The sequence below is a fragment of the Zosterops lateralis genome (genome assembly GCF_965231275.1).
Source record: "Zosterops lateralis genome assembly, chromosome: 12".
NCBI lineage: Eukaryota > Metazoa > Chordata > Aves > Passeriformes > Zosteropidae > Zosterops > Zosterops lateralis.
Window position 1 is genome coordinate 8673812 of NC_139772.1, and position 25246 is coordinate 8699057.

General features: G+C 39.5%; 1 protein-coding gene and 1 long non-coding RNA gene across 4 annotated transcripts in view; one reads left to right on the plus strand and one right to left on the minus strand.

The window, feature by feature from the left end:
• Positions 1–1251: 1251 nt before the first annotated feature.
• Positions 1252–23406, plus strand: CYLD (CYLD lysine 63 deubiquitinase; the record flags this gene model as incomplete). Of its 2 annotated transcripts, none has more annotated exons than XM_083869878.1 (17): positions 1252–1338; positions 5218–5878; positions 7069–7371; positions 8250–8355; positions 9402–9497; positions 10783–10899; positions 12390–12769; positions 14164–14329; positions 15138–15279; positions 15787–15909; positions 17198–17289; positions 18364–18430; positions 19851–19983; positions 20390–20498; positions 20856–20974; positions 21587–21803; positions 23222–23406. In XM_083869878.1, the coding sequence occupies exons 2-17, from the start codon at positions 5372–5374 to the stop codon at positions 23404–23406; spliced, it is 2862 nt and encodes a 953-aa protein (XP_083726004.1). In that variant the 5' UTR covers positions 1252–1338; positions 5218–5371. The 2 variants fall into 2 exon arrangements, with proteins under 2 accessions (XP_083726004.1, XP_083726005.1); XM_083869879.1 differs by having other exon boundaries at positions 7069–7236.
• The window catches only part of LOC310914000, an 86936-nt gene continuing 72670 nt past the window's right edge, over positions 10981–25246 (minus strand). Inside the window, exons 5-8 of one of the 2 annotated variants that reach the window (XR_014590935.1) lie at positions 23281–23424; positions 18547–18645; positions 12654–12734; positions 10981–11885 (exon numbers count right to left, since the gene is read on the minus strand). This is a non-coding gene — a long non-coding RNA (uncharacterized lncRNA). The remainder of the gene's footprint in view (positions 11886–12653; positions 12735–18546; positions 18646–23280; positions 23425–25246) is intronic. The other variant, XR_014590936.1, reaches the window with a different exon arrangement.

The following is a 25246-nucleotide window of genomic DNA, read 5'->3' on the forward strand; positions in this document are numbered from 1 at the left end:
CAGGATTAACTGGAGCAGCCTTTAGGTAATGTTGTCCTGCACATTACTAAATTACATAAAAACATATATTAAGGGAATGCTGCTGACGCTAAGAAAGCAGGGAAATGTTTATTTATGTGCCAATATTACTGTAACTTCCTGAGATACAGAATCAAATGCTGTATCCTTAAAAGATGCTCCTTTGTAGGAAGTCCATTTCTAAAAGTCCAAAACTTTAGAAATACTTTTAAATGAAATTCAAGGCTCTAGTTTAGAATGCATGAATAAAACCAAATCTTCTCTAAAATTTGGAATGCTGAATGTGTGAAGGGAGTCTTTAAATCTGTCCTGTTGAGAAACTCCCTTCTATTCCAGAGTTCATTCCCTCAGTCATAACTTAAGCAGAGTTCACTGTCTATAAACAGCAGCGGATAGAAGCGGAACAGTGGAAGTTGCTAAGAGGATACAATAGCGCAGCATTCGGATGACAGGAACAATCAAAAGTAGGTCGATTAAAGAGGAACTACACTTGGCTTTTATTACATAAAATACTCAGTAGCATTACTTCAACTTCTTGGGAGTACAAACATTTCAGCAGCGCTCCCGGCTCCTCCCGAGCGCACCCAGAGGGCCCGTCGTTAAGGCCGCCGGCAGCCGCGCCCCAGCCCGGGGAGGTCCGTGACGGCACCGCGATGTCTCCGCCGCCTCTCGAGGAGCGTCCGTCCCGCCCCCCCGTGCCGTGCGCACCGGGGACAAGGACCAGCGACTCCGGCTGCGGGCTGGGCTGGACGCGGGCTGGGCTGGACTGGACTGGGCTGGACTGGGTTGGGTTGTGTTCCCCGCGGTCAGCGGAGCCCTCAGGCCCCGGAGCCCTCAGGCAGCGCAGCCCCGGTGCGGGGCCGGGCCAGGACCGGGGCGTGGCCTCCGCACTGACCCTGGCGCGCAGTGCCCGCCCCGCCGCTGGGGGCACGCGCACGCCATCCAATCAGCGCCTCCAGCGTGCCAGAAGTCCCGCCCCCTCTCCCTGTGCGGCCAATCATCGCCCTCCAGGGGGAGTGTTCCGCCATCCACCCCCTCCCCTGCGGCTCATACAAGCGCGCTGCGCTGGAAAACCCCGAATCCGCAGGTGACTGGCGGCGCTTCTCACCAATAGTGCTGCGCAACGGTGGCGCCGGCGCGCTGTGATTGGCTGCGAGCGCGGCGGAGGGCCGAGGGGGCGGGCCTGCCGGGGCAGCAGGAGCGGGTGTGCGGGCGCTCGCTGCGCGGCCGTGGCGGCGATGGGGCAGCGCGGAGAGGGCCGGGCCGGAGCGTGAGGGACGGACAGGGGCGGGAGGCCCAGCCCGGGCCGGGCAGGACGAGGTGAGGAGCCGGCGGGGCCGGGCGCGGCAGCGGGACGTCGCTCGGTGCCGTCAGGCAGGGGCGCGGCTGGCGCGGCCGGCGGCTCAGGCCTCGCTCCGGCCGGTTCCGTGGGCGGTCTCCGCGGGCCGCCCCGGCCGCCCCTGCGGTGTTGGGGGACCGGGCCCGGCGGCGGGGCCGGGCCGGGCCGGGGGGGCGGTGGCTCCGCTCCTGGCGGGCCCCGCCGGGCCTTTCCCACGCTTCAGCCTCAATCCCGGAGCGGCGCGTTGGCGACTCAAGAAGTGTTTTGGGACTTTCCGTCCGCGTCCTGCGCAGAGCCGCCCGGGAGGGGAGAAAGTGCTCAGGTTTGGGGCGAGGAGGAGGGGGATAATAATTGTTCTCCAAAGCTGAGCCTTGCACGGAGCCCTGTGGGTCGCACGAACGTGCCTTGCCATGAAACAGTCCGTGAGAGAGCCTAGTGAAATACGATATTCGGTGTCATTTCGGAATGTGAGCACACGTATTTTGTTTTTTGGGGAGGACTGGCCGCAGGGTGTCTGCAGGGCGGCCGTGTTGGTAAATCTCATAACGCCAGAGAACTCTGACCCTCGGGAATGATTCCTGTCTTTTCCTCTCACAGGGATTATTTGTATCAGATTTATAACGCCGAACACAACTGCAGGTGCATTTTCTTTTAGGAATCGTGTTACCGTTATGAACAGCTTTGTATTACATTGTTACAGATGCTGTTTTGAGAAACAGCTTCTCTTTCTACCACTCATGGCTTGAATTGCCGACATGTAATTCTGTGTACCTTGAGCTGCAGCTAAATTTCCTTGCTCCTAGTTTTAACCTTCCCATAAAAATTGATTTTGAGCTGTTGAGCAGAACTTTGCATCTCAATTAGTCAAATTATTTTTGGTATTAAAGTGTCAGTTTTTAAAATAAACTGTACAGTTTATTTTAGCCTTTTCATTTTATACTCTGAATCAGAGCCACGGACGTGTGTTCATTCTGAAACCTGATAGCTGGTTTAAGCATCTTTATATGGTTCATCTAAGGCTCCTGCAGGGTAGAAACAGAGTTCTTGAATTTCAGAGCAAACTGTTGTTCTGATGCCTCTGTAGTGACAACAGTGACTCACAACTGAGGAATAGAGGAAATTAGGGAAGCTTTGAAGTTAGGCAGCTTATGGCCTACCCCTGACAATTTTTAAATTTGGCAGTGCAGTGATGACTTTTTGGTAAGGATTAAGTTGCTTGGTTCCCAAGTTAATCATGCAGTGGTCTAATAGTTTATTCTGGTCATAGTCTGATATGACTATGCTGTTTGTTCAGCAAAGATGTTGCTTTACTTACAGAATTCCATGGAAAATGGCTGTAAAAAATAATCCTGCAATCACTGGTGTATGTAAATGTATTTTTGATACATTGCCAAAACTTAATGTCCTTTTAACAAGCTATTCTGTACTCTTATAAAACTAATTTATCACTCGTATTATTCTAAAAGAAGGGTATTTGGCTTTTAAAGCTGCATGGGACAGTGGTTGTAGATAGGTTTTTAAAGGAAGGCATTTTTAGGTAGTGATAATGAACTCTTTAATAAAGGAAAGCCTTTTGGTACTATAGCCAGTGGGTTAAGTAACATTTCTGTGGGTGATTAGGGCTTTGAAAGACTGACCACACACACCACATAAAGTTACTCCATAATCTAAATGCAGCTGTTTTCAAGTGTTCACACTGAATTCTTTACAGCTAAACATATGAAGATTGTATTGTTGCAGCAATGGACTTGCAAACAAGATATACTTATTAAAAATAGATATGATAAGGCTTATTAAAAATTCAGTTAATCTTTTTTAAGCTGTTGAACAGAATTTCTCTTTTATTATATTATTTCCATGCATACTGACTAAAATGAAAATTAATTATTTCTGTAAATGAAGTAGGAAAAGTCAGGATCCCTGTAATGCCAGAGATCCCTGTTTGCAGTCTACTGGGGATTGAGAAACTCTGGAATGGCTCAAAAAAAAAAGGAAAGTGAAGTGTGTCAGCTCTTGAAAGAACATAAATGTTCTTGAGAACATCAGATGGAGCTATGAGGAACAAGACAGGGTTTGTTTTCCCATTGAGTGAAAAAAGTAAAGGGAGAGAACTAGTCAGAACTGGTATGAAACTCTTATTTTGCCATCTCAGTAGACTTAGGAAAACTAGTAGTCATTTAATCATGTTTCCATGTGGGCAGGAGGGGGGGAATCTTGATGTATTCTTCTTCAGTTTCCACATAAACTATTCCAGTCTCATTCTCACGCCACTTTTTTTGTCATCAACAAGCATTAAAGCCCATTTATGTATATCAAATGAAAGTGAGGAAAATTATTTTTTAGCTTGGAAACACATGGATGGTCTACCAGACTTTGCTTCAGTGAGGGCTGAAACTGCCCCTGAGCTGTTACTTTGCAGCTGGAAGGACACGAAACCACAGAACTCTGTGAGCTGCTGCTGCAGCAGTGTGGGAATGTGGGGGTGACACTGACACCCAAGTGTCACATCTGTGCCTGTGAGAAGGGCTTTGAATGGAGGGCACAAGAGCCTCACCAAGGAGCACAGGAATGTGTGAGTCCCGAGGGACTGAAAGATGAGACTTTGCCCAAATTTCAGGTTGTCTGTAGTTACTGCTTTTCTTTGGGGAAAGTGTTTTGTTAAATACCCTGTCTGTGTAAAAAGATGAGGAAAATAATTACAGGACTACTGGATTTCGTTGCTTTCCAACAGCTTCTGAAACTGGATTCAAACAGAATAGGAAAAGTAGCAATAGATTTTGGGGTATTTAAATGCCATCAGAGAAAAGTTGTAGAGAAATAAGGTACCTAGGCACAAGGACAAAGATTATTTGCCTTTTGGTATAAGTAGTCACTGAGATTGTCCTTTAACTGCATGCAAACTGTGGCATCACCTATTGGGAACAGGAAAATTGACATTCTGAACTTGTACACTGCTGTCATCTTTAGAGGAACAAATCCTGCTAAGTTACTGCCAATCTTTCTTCGTGTATCCAGTGTGATCGAAACTATAGACACGTGCTCAAAGTGTTTTCAAATTATTCTTTTTCACTTCATTGGTTATGAACTGTAGTTCTAAAGATGACGTTGAACTAAGATGTTTGCTCCATGGCATTTTAGTAACTGAAAGTGAGGTTATTTCTTACTTTGTTGAAGTGAATTATCTTTCTAGAATGATAAAAATAAGAGCCTCTAATTTTTTTTCTGAGAATTACATGTTGCAATGCCAGCCCAGTTTGATTTTCATATATTGTATATTACTGGAACTGTCCATTTCTATTAAAGAAATGGCTGTTATAAGTTACTAAAGTTCCCATTTTCTGCTGCTCTATTTTGTCAACACAATTTTCTGCTTCACTAAATCAAAATGTTATGCAGGATGACAGATGCAGTACACTTTGTCAGAAATAAGTAGTCACTAAGCATGGGAGAAGAGCTTTATAATGGACAGTTTCATTAAAATATTGTTTGTAAACTAGAGCAGGTTGTTTATTTATGTTCATTTGCACTTAGGTTTTCTTTTTGCTTTCACTTAAGCATGTTTTCTTTGTTTTCTGCTTTTCATTGCATGTTTTCCACAACCCTTTTTTTCCCAGGGAACTAAAGAAGGAAGTGAAATACGCAACAGTAAAGAGCAGAAATGAGTAAATGGGTCTGTCCATGATCAGCAGTGCAGTAGCTGTTCTGGGACTGTGGTCACTGCCTTGCATTTTGCTGAATTCTGATCTGTATGAGAATTGAGTCTGAACACAGATTTAAGTTGTTTTATGTTTTACTCAAGACTAGCTATACTGACCTAATTCAATTTTGTTTGTTTGTTTGTTTTTTTCTTTTTATTCTAGGCTTCCTGCTCTGAATGTGTTTCTTTGCAAAATGAATATTGCATTGTTTCACAAAGATCGGACCCTCCAGTAGAATTTGGAAAGATCACTGCACATAAATCAAGAGATTATTTTTCTTGAAGACTTCTGTACATCTTTTAAAGTATTGATCACAATGAATTCGGGCTTATGGAGTCAAGAAAAAGCAAGTTCATCCTATTGGGAAGAGCGGATCTTTTACTTGCTTCTCCAAGAATGCAGTGTCATAGACAAGCAGACCCAAAAGCTCTTGAAAGTGCCCAAAGGTAGCATTGGGCAGTTTTTTCAAGACCGTTCTTCTGTGGCACACTCCAGAAATATTCCATGTAAAGGCAAGAAGCTGCAGATTGGATTAAAAATTCTGGAACAACCTCATGCAATCTTGTTTGTGGACGAGAAGGATGTTATAGAAATAAATGAAAAACTAGCTGAGTTGCTTCTGGCTATTACTAATTGTGAGGAAAGATACAGTTTGTTTAAAAGCAAAAGCAGGTTAGCTAAAGGTGTCCAGATAGATATTGGCTCACCTGTTAGAGTCCAGCTGAGATCAGGGGATGAGAAATACCCTGGAGTTGTTCGCTTCAGAGGACCCTTAATGCAAGAAAGGTCCCTAACAGGGATATACTTTGGAGTAGAGTTGCTGGTAAGTTACTTGCTAAGGGGTAGTATCAGATATACTTTGAGGTGAGCTAAATACATCTTCAGTATGAAGAGGAAGTCCTAATAATTTTTTTTCTAGAAGCATATTACCTCTAAATTCCATTACCTTTAGTCTTCTCTTAAATACTTTCCTGTGAATTTGCCATATCACATCAACCTTGTAATCTTCACATTAAGTGAAGCTTGATGTGATGCATGGACTGGCAGAAAGACTTGAACATACTCGAGTTCTCTAGCCCAGAAAAATGTAATTCATTGAATTGTGGAATGGTTTGGCTTGGAAGAGACCTTAAATACCATCTAGTCACAAACCCCTTGCTATGGGCAGGCACACCTTCCACTAGAAGGAAGGAACCACTCAGGTTTCCCAGAGCTCCTTCCATCCTGGCCTTGAACACTGACATGGATGGGGCATCCACAACATCTCTGGGGAACAATACTTACATCCCTATCATGGTGAATATCTGACTCTCAGATTTCTGTTGAGTAGTCTGTTTTCCTGTGTCAGGATACAGTCTGTAAATGCAGGGTTGGATTTTAGGGCTGTTGCTTTGGTAGATCCCTAAAAGTCCAATGGCAACTAGTTACAATAGAGAATCTGTTGTGAGATATTTCTGCAAAATTAATGCTAACCATAAGCTGTTGAAGGATTGGATTCAGGAGATTTCTCCTCTTGTTGTAGAAGTATATTTTTCAAAGTACTCTTTAAACTTTTCCTGAACTCTTTGTAATTCCCACTGAGAACCTCAGGGAATATCAAGCCCAAGTTTCTGAAAATCATCTCACTTCATATGGCATATAAGTGGAATTTTTGAATGCTTAGCATTATGTCTAGTATGAAGTAGTCTTGTCTTGATATGGCAAAAATTTGATGATTGAAGCAAAATGTGCACCTGAAGAAAACATGCTTCTCTGAGTATAAAGGCTTCTGCCTGCAGCTCCTTTCTAATTCCTTTATTCCCCAAAATAGACAGTTTGTATATTTGCCACAGATTCCGACAACAGAATTCTCTCAATAACAATAGTGCATCAGACAAATTCTTAGTGCCATTTGTCCAAAACACTGGATTATATTACTGCTTTTTTAGTAGTCTCTTTCTCACAAAATACATGATTTGTTTTTTTATGGATTGTTTGTTTTTTTTTTTTCCTTGTTCCTCCTCCACCACTTAGGAAGAAGGTCGCGGTCAGGGCTTTACTGATGGACAGTACCAAGGCAAGCAGCTTTTCAGATGTGATGAGGATTGTGGGGTTTTTGTTGCTTTGGACAAACTGGAGCTGGTGGAAGATGATGACAATGAACTGGAAAGTGACTATGCAGCTCCAGTTGACGCAATGCAGGTAGAACTTCCTCCTCTGGAGATCAACTCCAGGGTTTCTCTGAAGATAGGAGAGAGTATAGAGTATGGGACAGTTATATTCTGTGATGTCTTACCAGGAAACGAAAGTTTAGGATACGTTGTTGGAGTGGACATGGTAAGAAAATAATCTGACTTTAATAACTTCTGCATGTGTGTTAGCTAGTGAATGACATGCACGTAGAAGAAGAAACATTATCCACAAGCTACTTCAGCGGAGGCTGACCTAAAATGGGAGACAAACACTGTGTTCAAAGATGCCCTTGGTGGTAATTGTTTCTTGGCATCAGGTAAATGGTGTTGTACTTGATGCTAAACAGTGCAGGTGAAATACTCTGCTTACTCTGAGGAGCCTCCACTGAGCTACTTGCCATGCCAGGTGTCAGTCTTGAAGTCATGGAGTCGAGTGTTTGTCTTGTGAGACTGGCTTTGTTCTGCCTGTTAAAAAAGTAGGCTGGATGTCTTTTTCTTTTCTTAGCCATTTTTAAAAGCTTTTTTTCATGTAACTGTTTTGTTTGACTTTGTTCTACCTTAAAAGTATGAGTTTCAAGTACAAAAGTTGATCTTTCAAGAAAATGTGAAGCTTGTCGTTAAAAATTATTTCTAGCAACATGAACATTTAAAAACGAACAGCTTTAAAATTTTTGGTAGTTCAAGATCATTCTGGTTTTGTAGGTTAGATGCTTCCATTTTCTTGGTTGCATTACCTGTTCCCTAAAAATGCACTGGAATTGCTCTAGCTTGTTTATCAATAATGTTTTTTATAAGAAAAATGCTTGCTGAAGTAGGAGCTGTTTCTCAAGAGATAATGTTTTAAGCTTTTGTCTTTGAAGACTGTAATGTTCGACTATTCTAAATGTAAAATTAGTTACAGGAAAAAGTAGGTATTGTCAAACATTTAATTTTCCTACTTTTTGTATTCCTAAAGACGTGTGTGTTCTCAGTATGATGTAAATCTTCTTTTGGGATACATGTAATGTTGTTTTCTATTTTTAGGATAATCCGATTGGAAACTGGGATGGAAGATATAATGGAATACAGCTGTGCAGTTTTGCAAGTGTTGAAAGTACACTTCTTTTGCATATCAACGATGTTATTCCAGGTATGCCCTGCTTTCTTAACCAGGAGGCAGACTTTGATAACATCTAGGACATCCTCCACCTAGGCACAGTTATATGATTAAAACAATACTGCAGAGTTAATATGTGAAATTCACTTGAATTACCTTCTCTGTCACATTTCTCTTCAGTTTTGCCCTCCTTTGGGTTGCAGTCTCATTAGTAGAAAAGCTTTAATACTGAACAAAAATCCTGTTAAGTTGTATAGTATTTACAATACTATGCAGTGTGTAATATTCACAAATACGTGAGTGTCTAGTGGAAATCTTTTCTATGGAATGTTGTTCAATTTACTCCAGGAGTTCAAATATCCTGATCAGAAAGCTGTTGTTTCTGTGCTTGAAAGATGCTGACAGGATTATGTGTGCATTTTGGGAATAAATACTTGGAAATGCCTGTCAAGACTCTGGAAAAATTCACTGCAGTAATTTACTGAATAATGTTAACTTGTACCAGCCACAGTTCTCTGATTCCTTTTCTGAAGAAAGAAAGAAAAGTTTGTGTGGGACTTTTGTTTGGGCACTATCTCTGGGCAGGTTCTAATGAGTATGTAATCTGTAATTGTCATTCTCACACTGCAGTTTGACAGACTTTTCTTATGTCTCCTACTTGCTGGTTTAGTTGACGTGCATGTTTTTGCATGAATTTTCTGCTCTTTTCTGGAGAATTCACGGGCACTTCCCCATTTTTTCAAAAGAGCGTTTATTGTAGATATGTTGGTAGAAAAAACCTTAAAATTTCTTGCATCTGTTTCCTATAATGGAAATACATACATACATTAAAGGATGTGAAGTCAACCTATTTGATATGTTCAAGAAGTAATGGTAGACTTTGCAGTAAGCAATTGCTGATGTGATAAAAGCAGAGTATATGCATATAAAATAGTTTATGTGCCAAACAAGGCTTTGTTTCACTCAGTGTTAAAGCCTGTGATGGCAGACCTTTGTTCAGTTATGTTTCAAGGTGAACTTCGTGTAACAGTGAAAACAGAAAAGGGAAGCTAATTCTCTCTTCATGTCCCATGTCTTAGAGACTGTGTCACAGGACAGGAGGCCTCCCAAGCTTGCCTATACCTCAAGAAGTGGTGACAAAAGCTCATTCAATCATAGTAAGCCAAAGGCTATAGGTATGTATGGGAAGGGATGTTCTTCACTTGTGTAAGATTACAAAATTTTGTTGCTTGCAAAAAAGTATTGTCTTTTCTGTCAGTTGATGTATTATTTCAGTTATATGTCAAATTCACAGAATCATCAGGGTTGGCAGAGACCTTTAAGCTCATCAAATCCAATTACAGTTAAATTTCTCTGAAGCAGAGTATTAGTATGAATTTATTTAATCATTATAAAGATGGTAGACAGTTTAAGATTGCTCAAACTGCCTTCATTTTCATGAAGAAAAGTTTGAGGTTTAGCAGAAATTCATTACCAAATTACCTAGATGTCTAGTGTCACCAGGTCAGGGCTGCATTCTGTTTCTCTGGAAGTGTGGTGTGTGTCTTTGTTTTGGTTTTTAATAAATACAGTTTGCTGTTGTCTTCTTGTAGAACTAGAAGCTTCAGAATTTTAGCCAAGGAGCAGATCTACTGAATAGTGACTGTATTAATTTCTCTGTGATTCAAAACCAGAATTGAATTCCCAAATAAAAACTTCCTTCACTCTGTTTTTGTTCAGCTCTGAAAACCCTTCGAGGGGAAAAAATAAACCAAAACCAAACCAAACACACACACACACACACAAAAAAAAAACCAAAAAAAAACCAAAAAAACCAAAAAAACCCAAACAAACAACAAAAAAAAACAAACCAACAAAAAAACCCTGACAGAGAAGCAATTTATCCCCTTTTTTTTTTATTTTTTTTAAGGCAGAAATCAGAATTCAGTGTCTTTTGATTTTACCAGTGGCTACATTGGGTAGTAGAATACTAATGACAGTATATTTTGTAAGCTGTCATTTTACCTGGCATTGGATGCTGGCAGAGATGATCTTCACCGTAGGATCTGTGGTTATATGTTGGCACAAGTTACAGAATTGGAACTGAATCAGTAATTTATTTGCCTACTATGAAGTTTTAATATTTTAAAACCAAAACCCAACTACTGTAACTGTATTGCAAATACCTTTCAATATCCATAATTTATAGTAATGAAAAATTTGTTCTTGAGAGGTACTTTCTGCCTTCTTTTCAGCTTGGTGACTTGAGATTTCAGCTCAGAGTGTATGTTGGTTTGGGGTAGACTTCTACCTTGTTGTTAGCTTAGAACTGTGTTAGCCTTGATGGGAGAGTTTGCTCCTTTATGGAAAGGCAGTCGTGTCTTCTTGAAAATGTGGTAACAAATTTATACTATGAAATAAGAGTGTAGGTGACCTTTTGTAAATAGAGACTAAAATCTTCAATAAAATGTTGTTTTCCAGGATCTACCTCTGAATCTGGAAATAGAAGCAGATCTGAAGTCTTCTACACATTAAATGGCTCATCAGTTGACTCTCAGCCTCCAACAAAAACAAAATCCCCATGGTATATAGATGAAGGTAAAGAGAGAGGATAGTTTTTTATATATTTATTTTAAAAACCCACAAAACAAAATTAGGTTGTATTATGTTTGTCAAATAAAACAAGGTTGAGGTTAAATGTAAAATGGTTGGACTGTATTATCATAGTGGAATACACCATAAAAAGCATCTTGAAACCCCTGTGAAAATGTACTCTGTCTTGGTCTGACCTGTGGTTTATTCTGCATGCAGGAGATTATGTGCTTGGCAACTCATGTGCAGCTCTGTGGGACTGCACATGTCTCACAGGCAAAATAAAAGCTGAGGCTGGGATGGAAGACATGAAGTATTCCTTGTAGCCAAGTATACACAGTAATTGTATTTTGCCTGTTTTTGTAGCTGTGTTACAGATCCAAGGGAACTGTAATACTCTGCCACGCCAGCTAATTGGTCTGGAAGTGGGAGCAGGGAAATTATCTAAGTATATGTGGGCTTTGCTATGTTTATAAAGAGTTGTTTCTGTAAAATCTCTCTTTCAATTTTTAAAAGTATGAGTACACATACTTGAAGGATTAATATGTCTTGATTTGCTTCCAGACCTATTTTTTTTTCTGATAAACTATAGAAAAGTGTGGCTAACAGGCTTAATGAGTGAAGGAACCCTGTAGGACACCAGAACCCTGTAGCAGCAGTAGCCCCTGAATTCCTTGAACCACAAAAGAAAATGGGTTAAAATTGTTCCTGTTTCTGTAACAGATGTCTTTTTTTTTTTAGTTTTTTTAAGACATTAACTTCATTTAGTGGAACAGTCTGGGGAGAATAGGTGAAGATGAAGAGGCTTTTGGTGAATACCAGTTGTGTATTAGAGACCCTTCCAGCTCAGGGTGTTCTATGACTGTATAGAGAGATGAGAGAAGGCAGAGAGTGCTTGTGCTGTTCCACATGGTTGCGATCTCTTTTATCAGGTGCTGCATTGCTCAGGACATGTTTAAGTCCTTTATTCTTTATAGACACTGATAGATTCCCTGTATTAGAACCAAAGTTGTGATAGAGTCAGTGGAATAAGCATTTTTCCATTTGCAAATCATATCTCTGAGCAATTATTTATATCTTTATAAGCTGTGAAACAAATAATTTCATCAGTCACAATGACCAATGAGCTCTTTCTAGTTTTGCCCCCTACAGTCATATCATTGGGGCTGTTAATTCATGTTCAAAGGAAAAACCTCATGTGATGATGAAAAAAAGATGTCAATCTAAATCTTCCTGTAGTTTCTAACATCTCCTTTTTCTGTGCTGTTCATTTCTGTTGCTTGTGGTAAAAGTGGTGGGACTGCAGCAGTGTCTGCTCAGTCTGTTCTGGGTCTCCAGTGCTGGCAAGTGACAAAAGTCTTCCTAAAGGTCCCCAGCTGTTAGTCCTTCCCACCTGTTACATCAGATGTTGCTGCTTTGAGAGCCAAGTCTTTCCATTTTAATACAGGGAGAAAAAAACCCAACACTTACTAACATCTTGGTTTTGATTTTAACAGCGGCTGAAGACCCTTCAAAGTCACTTACTGATTCATCTCCTGGATTTGGGCATTCTTCACCACCACTGCAGCCACCTTTAACAAACTCTACGTCTACAGAAAACAGATTTCACTCCCTCCCCTTTAGCTTGACAAAAACAACAAGTACTAATGGTACTATGGGACATAGTCCTCTCTCTTTATCTGTTCAGTCCGTCATGGGTGATGTGAATACCACAGCTACCCAGGAGAGTCCATCAGCAACAAGCCCCATTGGAAACTCACATGGTCTTGAAGCAGGTTCCTTGGCTGAAGTTAAAGAAAATCCTCCTTTCTATGGAGTAATCCGCTGGATTGGCCAGCCCCCTGGAGTAAATGAAGTATTAGCAGGACTGGAACTGGTAAATATAAATTCTAGTTCACATTAATGTTAATTATTAGTTTTGTTTCTCAGAGCTGGTGCCTGTATATGCTGCAAAAGCAGGCAGTCTGGGGGATTTGCCCAAACAGGTTGCCAAGTGACCTCCTTAGGGCTAAATTCTTTGTTGAGCTCTGACTTTTGTGGCTGCCCTACACCTTACCCTGTTAGCAGGCTCTGAGATGTGTTTGTATCACAATGGGCAAAGGAATTTGTAGGACTGATCACTTATTTTCTTTAAAGGAGTATCCTTTTGCTTACATTATGGAGATAGAATGTAATTGAAAAATGAAATTTAAAGGTCCTTTAAGAGGATATTTGTAAAAAATTCTCTAGCTGTAGTAGTCGTTGTTGAGTATAATTTTTTGTTGTTTGTTTGCATATCAGCAAACAGGCAGGCAGAGTGACGACTGTCAGAGCTGTAACACTGGTTTTGATAATTGACAGTAGTGATATTGTTGATTTGACAGCCATGTGCTTTATGTATTTCTGTGGGCCCTTTGTAAAAAAACCCCACAGTTGCCTGAAACATGAATTGCTGCTGTGTACTGACATTCCCTCTGTGGCAGCTGCTGCCAAGGTTGTGGTGGGGTATCAGTTAAATTAATGTGTGTACAATTAGGGAGATGGGGTTCTTTATTTTGGGATAATGTTCAATAAAATATTACATAAAGCAGTGTAAAATCATGTAAAATACAAGCAAAGCATGTGAGAATGTGACTGGAATTCCAGCTGTTAAAAAGAAATCCTGATCTTTGTGGGAGTTTTGGGTGAAGTTGAAGACAAAGCTTGACACAAGCACTCTGACCCTGCTCTTTAGGGTATCATGCATTAACCTGGGTGCCACTTGTGCATTTCATTGAAGCCTAGCCATTGCTAGTAAGCAGGCAATGTAAGGCAATGTACCTTAAACCCTGTTCTCTGCTTGTTGTTCACTCCTAGTTTGTGTTGTCTCTCCTTGATGTACATTTTGTGTGTTTTGAAGCAGGCATTTTTCTTGTGCAGCCAAGTCATGCTGAAATTGTTCACACTACCCCATGCTCAGTGATTTTAATTCAGTAGTAGAAAGTGTTCTTTCTAACTACAGAAGGAGTCTGGACCAGGTTGAATTCACAGTCTCTCCTCCTACCTCCCTCATGCTGCTTCTGATGGAATTTTTGTTTTATTTTGGATAGTTTAAGCATGAAGAAAGAAACGTGCAAGTCTTAATTTTCTGAGTAAATCCAGTTAAAGGACACCTTAGTTGAGGCTTTGGATACTAAATTGCAGAAACGATCATGCTTCGGAATAGCAGAAGGGTGACTTGTGGGTAGATACTTTGTCAAATGTCTTACTGCAGAAATAAGAAAACCAGTGAATTGTCACTTGAATTTTCAGGAAGATGAATGTGCCGGCTGCACGGACGGGACATTTAAAGGAACTCGTTACTTCACGTGTGCTCCAAAGAAAGCTCTTTTTGTTAAACTCAAAAGCTGCAGGCCAGATTCCAGGTTTGCCTCACTCCAGCCTGTTTCCAACCAGATCGAGCGCTGCAACTCTCTAGGTACTGCCCTTCTGCTTTTCTCTTGTTGATCAGCTGGGAACTGGCCGGGGCTTTGGTTTCATTCATTCCTGCCATAAGTTCTTTGTATTGAGCCCTTGGAAATCTGTACAGGTATTACTTAATTGAGGTTAATGAATAGCAGATCAGCCTGTACAGAATACAGTGATTCTTGAATTATTATTTTATGCTTTAAAACAAGAAAATGTTCATATATTTAAAGAAATGTCATAAAACTATGGGAATTTTTTATGCTGTGCACTTTTTACTTTAGAAGTTGTAAAACAATCTTGCTGAAAATGGTATTTGCAACTCTAGCATTGTATGGTTGCATTAAAAGAAATAAAGGCAGTCACTTTTCTATAATCTATAATATCAAATTATTTATTCTCTAAATATTAACAAAGAAAGCATGTATTTTTATGATGGAAGTTAGTGGTAATAAACTTCTTTTTTTCCCTAACTTCAAGATTTCTTGGGTCATGTTGTATTGTCTGGGACAGCAGCAAAGAAAAGTGCCTGATACTTACAAGATAGTGTGAACAGGACATTTGTAATGAAAAGATAACTTCATTCCTACTGGATAAAATTAATTCAGTGCTCCAGGCTTTCTGAAGCACTCTAGTGTGGAATGTAAGGCCTTGTTCACTTTCTGGAAGACTCTGAGTCTCAGCTATAATAACATGTTATTCTAGTCCAGAGAAGGAATGTTACACTAAGGCAGCAACTTAGCTATAAAACATTAATAGGAAAATCTCAAGGGGGGTAAAATTTGAGGCTTTAAAGTGTCTTTTGAAAAAAAAAATTTCAGCCTTTGGAGGTTACTTAAGTGAAGTGGTAGAAGAAAACACTCCTCCAAAAATGGAAAAAGAAGGTTTAGAGACAATGATTGGAAAGAAGAAAGGTATCCAGGGTCATTACAACTCCTGTTACTTAGACTCCACCTTATTCTGGTAAGTTCATCATTTGTCTAGTGGCATCCCATGCTAGAAATGCAGAACTTGTGATCTTTGCTTGAGTGACTGTCTGTGTGTATTCCTGTGCAGCTCCTGGTGTCCTGTGCTGCAGTCCCTGTGCTCTCCCAGTGTGAGCAGTGAATGCTGCTCATGTCCAAACTGCACTGGCCCTTATGGATCTGCTTCTTTACACTGAGGGAGTCCCTGGCCTGTAAATGGTTGAAGGATAAGGAGAACACAGGCCAGGGCGTGGAGGGAGGGAAAAGCCTCTTACAGCTCCTCTGCAGAATCCTGCCTGGGCAACTGGTTCTGTACTTTGCAGCAGAAAGGATACTGGGTTGGCGTGGACTTTGCTATTTAGTGCAGCTGTGTCCCCTGTCCATAACTGCCTCTTTTTGAGGCAATTTGTTTAGTTCTTTATTTCTTCTGTGGCTTTGCTTGGTTTGTCTTATGTTGCTCAGGCATCTGAATGGTCAAAACAACCTTTTCCTTTTCTCTTTGTAGCCTGTTTTCTTTCAGCTCTGTTTTGGACACTGTGCTACTCAGACCTAAAGAAATGAATGATGTGGAGTATTATAGTGAGACTCAGGAGCTGCTGCGGACAGAGATTGTGAATCCTCTGAGAATGTAAGTGAAGACAAGAGCTGGCCTCTAGTCTAACATGAATTAGAGAGATCCTGCAGTGTTTGCATTCCTACTGCAAATCTGAGAAGTTTGGCTCTCTGCTGCTACTCAGTGTATTTTTTTTTGAGTATTTTTACTTTTTCTTCATGGGAAATTTAGTCAGTGATAACTGGAAAGAGTTATTTGTTGTTTGGTGATAAATACTTTCACTAGCTTCTTGCAAATGGATCAGCACAAAGCTATTGTAAAATTCACACAATTGTGAATACAAAAGTATTGATAAATACAAGTTATCTTTGTTCACAGCATTCATCTTTACATGTTTTTAATGCCGTTGTACTTGACAAGAAAATAATTTGAATCATCTTATATGGAGGTTCACAATTTGATAGATTCAGCAGGGCTTTAGAGATTTCATTACTTTTTACATGTGGACTGCAAGTGGCCAAAATGCTTTTATTAAAGAACTTAAAAACTTAATATGGCCTTTGTAATTTCTCAGGCACAATGAGTAAAGGAAATGCAACGAAAATCTCCATGAAAAGTTATTGTTCTTAAGCTTAATTTTTTTCAAAGATGTGAATAATACAGTTGTAGTTCCAAAATTCTGTGGGTTGTCACTGAACAATTTCTGACAAAGTTTTTATTATGATAAATAAAATGTTGGCCTCTGAAGCCTTGTTCTTGTCAGGGGGTGTGTGCTTTGCCTGGTGTGTTCCAGGGTCTGTGCAACAGGTAGGATAATAGGATACATAGACACTGAGCAGCAGAAATCTCAGGTGCCTGACATGGCTGAATGTCTTGCTGTCCTTTTACCATGCTTAAAACAAAAAACTCAATGTTCAAAGCCTCAGCTTCTTAGGTCAGCAATAGAGCTCTGTGTCTTTTTCTCAAATATTGAAATTTTTTTTGTTAACAACTCTCATGGTGCCATTATTTTGTGACAGTCTGAAATGATGTGTTAAGCGGTGCAAATTTGAGTGCAAACGAATCAAAAGTAATTGACTGACAAATCCAAAAACAGTTGTCCTGGTAAGCTGATGATTAAAAATGCTCTTAAAAGTTGTAAAAAAACATTGAGCACTGCTTTAAATTTATAGTACATTAAGAAAACAGGGAGTCAGATTAAATATGAGAGATCAGTATGTAGTTTTGAAGAAATGCTATATGCAGTTAAAGAAGGCTTGGAGGACTTGTATTTCAGTATTTAAGTGGTTGGTTTTGGCTTTTTTTTTAACTTCTCTGACTTGATCACAAACTTGCTAATAGCTTATTAAACCATTTATCTTAGATATGGATATGTATGTGCTACAAAAATAATGAAACTGAGGAAAATACTTGAAAAAGTTGAGGCTGCATCAGGATTCACTTCAGAGGAAAAAGGTAATGGGGGAAGTTTGCTTTTCTTTGAGACATACAAGGATCTAATATGAAGGAACTGAGGATTCTTGCTACATAATTACACAAGAACAAAACCCCCAATATTTTTCTGTGGCAGTAGTGTCTCTAGCAGAGACCTGAGTGACCACTGGTTTCTAGAAAGGTCTTTTCTGCTTCCTCAGGTATGTAAGGAACCTTAGCTGGAAAATCTCTGCAGTCTTCCACTGCCTGGATTTCTTCTAGTGCCTTCCCATGCCCCTGAAACACACTTTTAGCAGTTAGTGGAGAAGACTGTGAAGTGTTTGTCCTCTTTCAGATTGTCACTTTGATCGCTGAGGAATAAACTTTTGCAGTGCAACATTTCATTGTTACAATGGTTATGTAGTTTTTTTAAGAAATAAAATGTTCAAATCATGTTAGAAAAATCAGTTCCCAACTTTTTGATCTTCTACATATGTTGATTAATTAGCAATGTATTATATAACTATTTTGCTTTTATTCAAGAGAATACCATTTTCTTTGTAAATACTGAATGCTGGAACCAGTATTTACTGCAGTTGGTGGCAGAGAGAGAAATACACCAGCAAACTGTGGTGAGGGAGAACAGCCCTCTGGAAGCTGCTGTTGGCCTCATTTGTGGTTAAAGAGCTCAGTCTCTAGTTCAGATGAACTTGGAACTATTGTGTAGGTTTTGTGTTACTGTCACTGCTCCTCACTGGCTCTCTGCAGATTCACTGTTTCCTTTTGAAAGCTTTTATTTCTCCTGGAAAAGTTGTGTGGTGCCAAATGATTCCTCTGAAATACAGAGCGTCTTTTTTAACTTTACTGGAAAGCTTTGTTACCCTGTTGAGCCTTGTACCTTTTATTAGGGCTATTTAACACTAGAAGAATAAACAGAGAATTATCATTAAAATATTCATAGTTTGTCATAATCTTATTGTGATAATAAAGCTGTAAAAATTAGCTGTTACTTTTTTCTATGAAAATTTTGAAAACCTTGATTTCTGATGAGTCTTGAACAATGTGTCTGGTTTTGCATGCTCGCTAACAAAACTTTTTTTTCTCTCCTCCCTCCAGATCCAGAAGAATTTTTGAATATTTTATTTCACCATATTTTAAGAGTTGAGCCACTGTTGAAAATAAGGTGAAACTTATTTCTTTGGTCTTCAAGGGTTTTGTCGTGTCTGTGCTGTACACAAAACAGAACTTATGTTCCACCATTCAGCTTTTAGCAGCAGTTTGTGTGTATTGTGCACGTACCTAAACTCCTCAAGGGCAATTCAGAAGTTTCCTTTCTTCTTAGCAGTGGTAATAACACTGATCATCATGCTTTTAGAATCCTCTCGACACCTGAATACTCTAAAAACCAACATTGCCTTAAATGCTGGCTGGGATGGGAGGAAGTTACAGTTATAGCAAATTTGATGGAAGTTCCCAGGAACTTCTGATGTTGAGATGAAACAGCTCCTACCTAATGGTTTTCTTTTGCTGTTAGAGGCTAGTTAGTCCTGTACGTTTTTTCTCTGTTGTAGCACAAACCATTTCTTCAACCTGAGCACTGTCTTTTATATCCTTTCTTTTGTACTTCCAGAGAAGGTTGAATTGCTCATCTGAAGATCTCCTCCCAAATATATCAGAGTTATGTTTATTTAACAGAAACACTATCTGAAAAGATTGGTGCTTGATACTTGACTATGTTTTGAACATTTGACCTTAAAACATACTTAAATTGGTAGCTTAATCCTGTGTCCCTCTGCCTATCCATACAAGAAGTGTTGTGGTTTTGTGGTTCTTGCTTTTTGAATGGGGTAATTGGTTTGTGGTAGGGATGTGTGTGTTTAGTGGAAAGGGTTTTTTCTTTTTTATGGTGAGGATGAAGAAGTTTCTCCAGACTACTTCCTATGGTAATCTGCCTCAGAGTTGGCCTAGGTGTGGAAGGAGTCTTAACAATTAGAGCTGGACAGCCTTGAATTTGGATTATCCTTTTGGAGAGCTGTCTGCTAACTATAGAGCAAGTCTAGCAACATTAGCCATCTGTGTGAGACTTCCACTGCAGGAAGCAGTGTAAATATCACCCTGATTTAGAGGAAATGTTTCATTAAACCCCTCATAGTGAAGATAATTATTGTTGTTTCATTTGATATTTTATTACTGAAACTCCTAATTGTCTCTCCAATGAAAGCTGCTTTATTGTCTTGGAGTTTTTGATGCAGATGCTTAGGAAGTATTTCTCAGTTGGTAGTTCAGCCATGCATAGGCATATGTATATATTGGTAGTTCAGCCATGCATAGGCATATAGCATATTTCACATGCTCTGAAACTCACACTTATTTTGTTTCTTTTAATTTCTGCATAATCAGTTCAAACTTAATATTGACTGCCTGGCACTTCGTTGTTGGGGGCAGGGGGCTGTGTTTTGTCAGGCTTTGTTGTTTGTTTGGGTTTTTTTATTTCAATGCAGAGATATATAGATTTTTTTTTTCCTAGTAAGATACAGTCATCATTACAGTAGAGCTTCAGAATCTGTTATTTTGTTGGTTTTTTTCTTTAAATCTGTTTTTAGATCACCAGGTCAGAAAGTACAAGACTGTTACTTCTATCAAATTTTTATGGACAAAAATGAGAAAGTTGGAGTCCCAACAATTCAGCAGTTACTAGAGTGGTCATTCATCAACAGCAACTTGAAGTTTGCAGAGGTTGGTGGCAGCTGTTGCCTTGTTAGAATGATCATACCTTAATATCTGTACATTCAGCAGTGGGGAAAAAGTAGGATTTGGTGTAAAAAGATGCAGACATGTTGGAAATGGGAATATTGTATCAGTGATCCAGGACGCCTACATAACAAAAGCATTTGAAGGTTCACCTGATGACTTGTATTCTTTGGGTGACCAGATTAAAGTGATTTAGGTAAAGAATTCCTAAAAGAAAACTTCTTAGCTGCTGCCACTGAGTTCTTTTAAGGACTAATGCTTTGAGATACCTCTGTCAGTGAGCTATGAGTTTAAAAAAAGGGAATATATTTATAGCATTAGAAGAATGTCTACAAAGTTAGGTAATTCATTATCTCAAGTTCATTACATTATTTTTTGGCATTTTACCTAGGCGCCCTCTTGCCTGATTATCCAGATGCCCCGGTTTGGAAAAGACTTCAAAATGTTCAATAAAATTTTTCCATCCTTGGAATTAAATATAACTGACTTACTTGAAGACAGTAAGTATATAACATTGCATTGTATATGACAGCTGTAGGGGCTAAGCTAGCTGTACCACTATGATGAGAGAACAAACATAATTTAAAAGCCTGTTTTTGCTTGTTCATGTACTTGATTTTTATCATCTTGTTTTGCCATTTACCAGTGTAAATGTTCTTCTCTTAATCCACATTGCACCAAAGAGAAGTTAAATAGAGTGGTACATTTCTCTTTGATTAGCAATCTCGTTTTAACTTTTTTTTAATCGTAGTGTCATTCTCCATTTAAAGTAATAGTTCTCCTTCATTTTCATATTCCTTTTCTTAAAAAACAAAGCCTCCCCAGGCTGCAGACTAATACCTCTGTTTCCAATGCAGCTCCCAGGCAGTGCCGTATCTGCAGAGGGCTCGCTATGTACGAGTGCAGGGAGTGCTATGAGGACACTGATATTTCTGCTGGCAAAATCAAGCAGTTCTGCAAAACGTGCAATACACAAGTAAGTGCTTGTCTTTGTTATTCACATGGGTTTAACCCAAATGGTTAATGCTGTGATAATTGAAAGAAAGGCTGAAGAGCATAGTGAGACTTCTTTACCAGCACTGGTGTAGCTGCCACCCACCATGTAAAGGGTCTCCTTTGGTGACAGATCAGGAACTCCTGCAATGTGTTTATAGCCTGGCAACTGCCAAATCCAGGACTGGACACAGTGGAAAAGTAGCAACCATGTGTTTTAAATCCTGATTTTCTGTTCATGCTACCTTGTTAGAGTTGATAAATTTGTGACAGAAGTGCTGTGTTTTGCTTTTTGGCAATTGCATGAAGATGTCAGTCGTAACTTGTTTTCAAATCTGAGCATAGTAGAAAACTGTTGCATTAGACCTGACCTCCCGTCTAACCTTAGATTTGAATTTTCTGGGCAATATTGAACTACACTGGTGGGGAAAAAATAAAAAAAAAACGTTTAGTCAGCTGCTGTTATTGCAGTTCCTTCCCTAACACCGTTAATCTTCTGTTCAGCAGCAATGTTCTTTTTAGCTTTGTCTGTCACTGAAACATGTAATCTTACGGAGTGTTTTTTTTCTTTTCTGAAATATCACTTCAACTGTAGGTTCATCTTCATCCCAAGAGACAGAGTCATAAATTCAACCCGCTATCCCTTCCCAAGGACCTGCCAGACTGGGACTGGCGGCACGGCTGCGTGCCCTCGCAGAAGATGGAGCTGTTTGCGGTGCTGTGCATCGAGACCAGCCACTACGTGGCCTTCGTCAAGTACGGCCGGGACGACTCCGCCTGGCTCTTCTTCGACAGCATGGCCGACCGGGATGGTACCTCTCCTTCACTCTCTGCTCCTTCTAGTTTAGATTTCAGGGACTGTTTCGTAAAGCTTTGGGGATATTAATGTCCTTTAACTTGATGTACTTGATGCTGGGATAGTGATCTTCACTCAGCCTTACCTTAGCACATTGATTTCACGGCAGCTGCTGATTTGCATATGCTGAATTTCACCTCCCTTGGATACCTTAGTAATTACATGGCACAGAAGTAACTGCAGAAGTTTCTTAGCAGGACTCCTTATGCATTTTTCTATGCTTTGCACATTTGGCAAAGACAATTAATTTTAAATAATCAGCTGCAGGAATGTACTTTCAGTTTATATTTAAGTTGATGTACATGATTATCAGTTAGCACACAAATATTTTTATTACTTTCCCTTAAATAACTTATGGTATCTGTCTTTAGAATAAAGGAAATAGTCACACATTACAACATCTCTGCTATTCCTTTGAATCCCTTTAGAGTTATCAGTGGAAAATTGTTACCCTGTAATAATACAAATGTCAGTAGAACAAATGTTTTCTTAGATACTGCTTTTTAAACAGATCACATTTAAATATGGACTCTCTCAATTCTGTAATAGATGAAGTGTCAGACACATAGGAACAATTTTTGCATGAAGTATTATTGAACCCCTCTGTTACCATATGAGTTGGCAGGGAGAGAAGAACCTTGCCTCGTGTTGAAAATGAAACTGCTGCAGAAGTAAAGTCACTTTCTTATAACAGTCAGAAGGCATTCAAGTTTTGTTTCAGAGTGCTTGAAATATGTATTACTGATGTTTTTAAAGAACAACTTTATTTCAGGAGTTTAGATCACATGAGGTGCTGGAAATATCTCCTGCTGATCTTAGGGGGGGTTTTAGTACTGAAAATATTTTTCTTCAGCTTTTCTTCATAAGCTAAAAATCTCTGCTGGGAACAGCAAGATGTCCATACTTGTGTTGTTTGAATTTTCTCATTTTTATGTGGAAAGTGGCCAGGAGCAAACTGCCTTAGTCTTGCAAGTCAGGTACAGACATGGTTTGTAAATTCATCAGCTGTTACCAGTTGTCATGTTATTAACAAATTCAGTGCATGTGAGGTGGTTTATGTCAGGTTACTCTCTTAAAGTCACACAACATTTTTAGTGTTAATGAAAACCCAAAGTTCTCCCTGGTTTTGTGTGGTGTTTGTGTGGGTGTGGTTTGTTGTAAACACTACAAGATACTCTGATTCTAATTGTGATTTCTTGAACAATACACATTTTGTAGGTGTTAACTCTGCAGCAGTCCAGTGTGGTGTATTTAAGTTTTTTAGAAAGTGTTTTCAAGAACTGGTGATGCTGTCATAGTAAAAGTACACTATGAAGAGCAAATATATGTAGATGCTCTCCTAATCTTTCTCCTTCTTTCTTTGTGATTTAAAAGGAGGTCAGAATGGCTTTAACATTCCACAAGTTACCCCATGTCCAGAAGTTGGTGAATACCTGAAGATGTCTCTAGAAGAATTGCACTCACTGGATTCCAGGAAGATCCAAGGTTGTGCACGAAGACTGCTTTGTGATGCTTACATGTGCATGTATCAAAGTCCAACAATGAGTTTATACAAATGAACCAGGATCCCTGCAGAACTGAAGAGACAATACAGAGTTACCCACTCCTGGCTTTGCTGCAGTTTTGGGTAGTTCAATGCAACCGTTGCTGGCAATGGAAGAAGCTGACTGACATCAAGAGGATTTACTGTTCCAAAAACTACATACGGAGTTCTATCACTGAAGTATTTAAGCATTTTGCACTCTAGGAAGTGTGCTTGTGTGTGTTTGTTTTATAAACAAAGTTAAGTTACTAAAACTTAAAAGCTTTAAGTGCATTGATGATACACAGGCTTTTTTGAAATGTTAAAGGTGAAGTTATATCCAGAGAAATCTTGTTAGTCCATTGGGAAGGTAAGGATACAGTGTTCTAGCTCAGTGCATTTCCGTGGACAGGGATGATGATTCTCATGTCTTTCTCTACTCCCACTCTGTCTCTTCACCCTTGATCTTTTTAGCACCATAGATTCTCTCTCAAAGAGAGAATAACTTCAGTGAGTAAGATAAATTTTAGACTGCTCATTGCATATTATGTTCTACTACATACTATGTTATCTACTACATTCTTTTCAGTTTCAAAAATTAGCATTCATTTAAGGATCTGAATCCCTGTCTTGCAAAAATCAAGCACACAGACTGGCTGTGTTGTAACTTTTGGAAGAGAGAGGAAAAGAAGAGGGTATTAAGGGGAAACGTAATTGCTAAAATAGAAAATTAGCAATGAAAGTTAACAGATGTTTTTCTAAGTGTCTATTTTTAAAGAAACAAAGCAGTCTGGAACAGAACAGCAACTGTACACAGATGATTCCAGGACAAAACAATAAAATCGTGGATTGCCTCAGGGAATGTTACTGAAGTGAATTCTAGTCCTTGGTAAACAAAACTGACTTTTCTACAGTACATTAAGCTACTGCCTGGGAATATACATCTGACTCTTCATTTCAGGATCAGTTATATTAACAAAAAAAAGAGAGAATATTAAAAATCTATGCCTGGAAAGATGAAACTATAAATAAAGATAGATCAGAATTTTACTCTATACCAAGTACCTGATGAAAACTAACTTGAGAAGCTGCAAAACCTGTGTTAATGTAAAGTATTATACTTTGAAGTCTGTTGGTTCCTGTTTGCAATGAAATACTGTTGTTTTAGTTGCCTTCTAGCTACTTCTGTCCACACTGACTAGCAAACATGCAACTATATATATACAGTAACATCTGGTTGTTCAAATCGCATCTGTATGAACTGTACATTTTCAAGTCTTAAGCTGTTTTATATGAAAAATTCCTTTTTGGGATCAGATCTATAGAAGGGAAGAGATAACAAAATGTAATGAGGAAAAGCCACATTGAAAAAGCCACTGTTTTAAAGGCAATGGAGACTGATCTCTTATTGTAGAAAGTGTGGCTATTTTCTTTTTCTTGGAAAATCTAGAATCTTTCTTTGGGACACACTACCATAAAGCAGTAGTAGAGAGATGTTTGAAAACAGCTTGAAGGACTAATCTGTGTGAAGCAGGGGGTGCTGAGGGGCTTGATTTGTTCCATTAGCCTTTGCATGAAGTGTGCTCTAAACTTTCACTCTCAAGAGCAACAAGGTTATTAGAAGTGTCACCCTTGCTTTTGCCTGGAAGAGTCTCCTGGTTTTCATGTTCCCTTGCCTTATTTGTCCACTTTGTGCTCCTTGGCAAAACTTTTGTTTCAGTACAGAGCTCTTGACCTCTTTCTCTCTGGGGAAAAACTGAGGTTTTAGGTGATGGATTCTATAACCAGGCCCATTGTGTCCCAGCCTGAAAGGAGATCCAAGCAGTGACCCCTTTGAACAGGGAGCAAACACAGGCCCAAACACAAACCTGCACCCA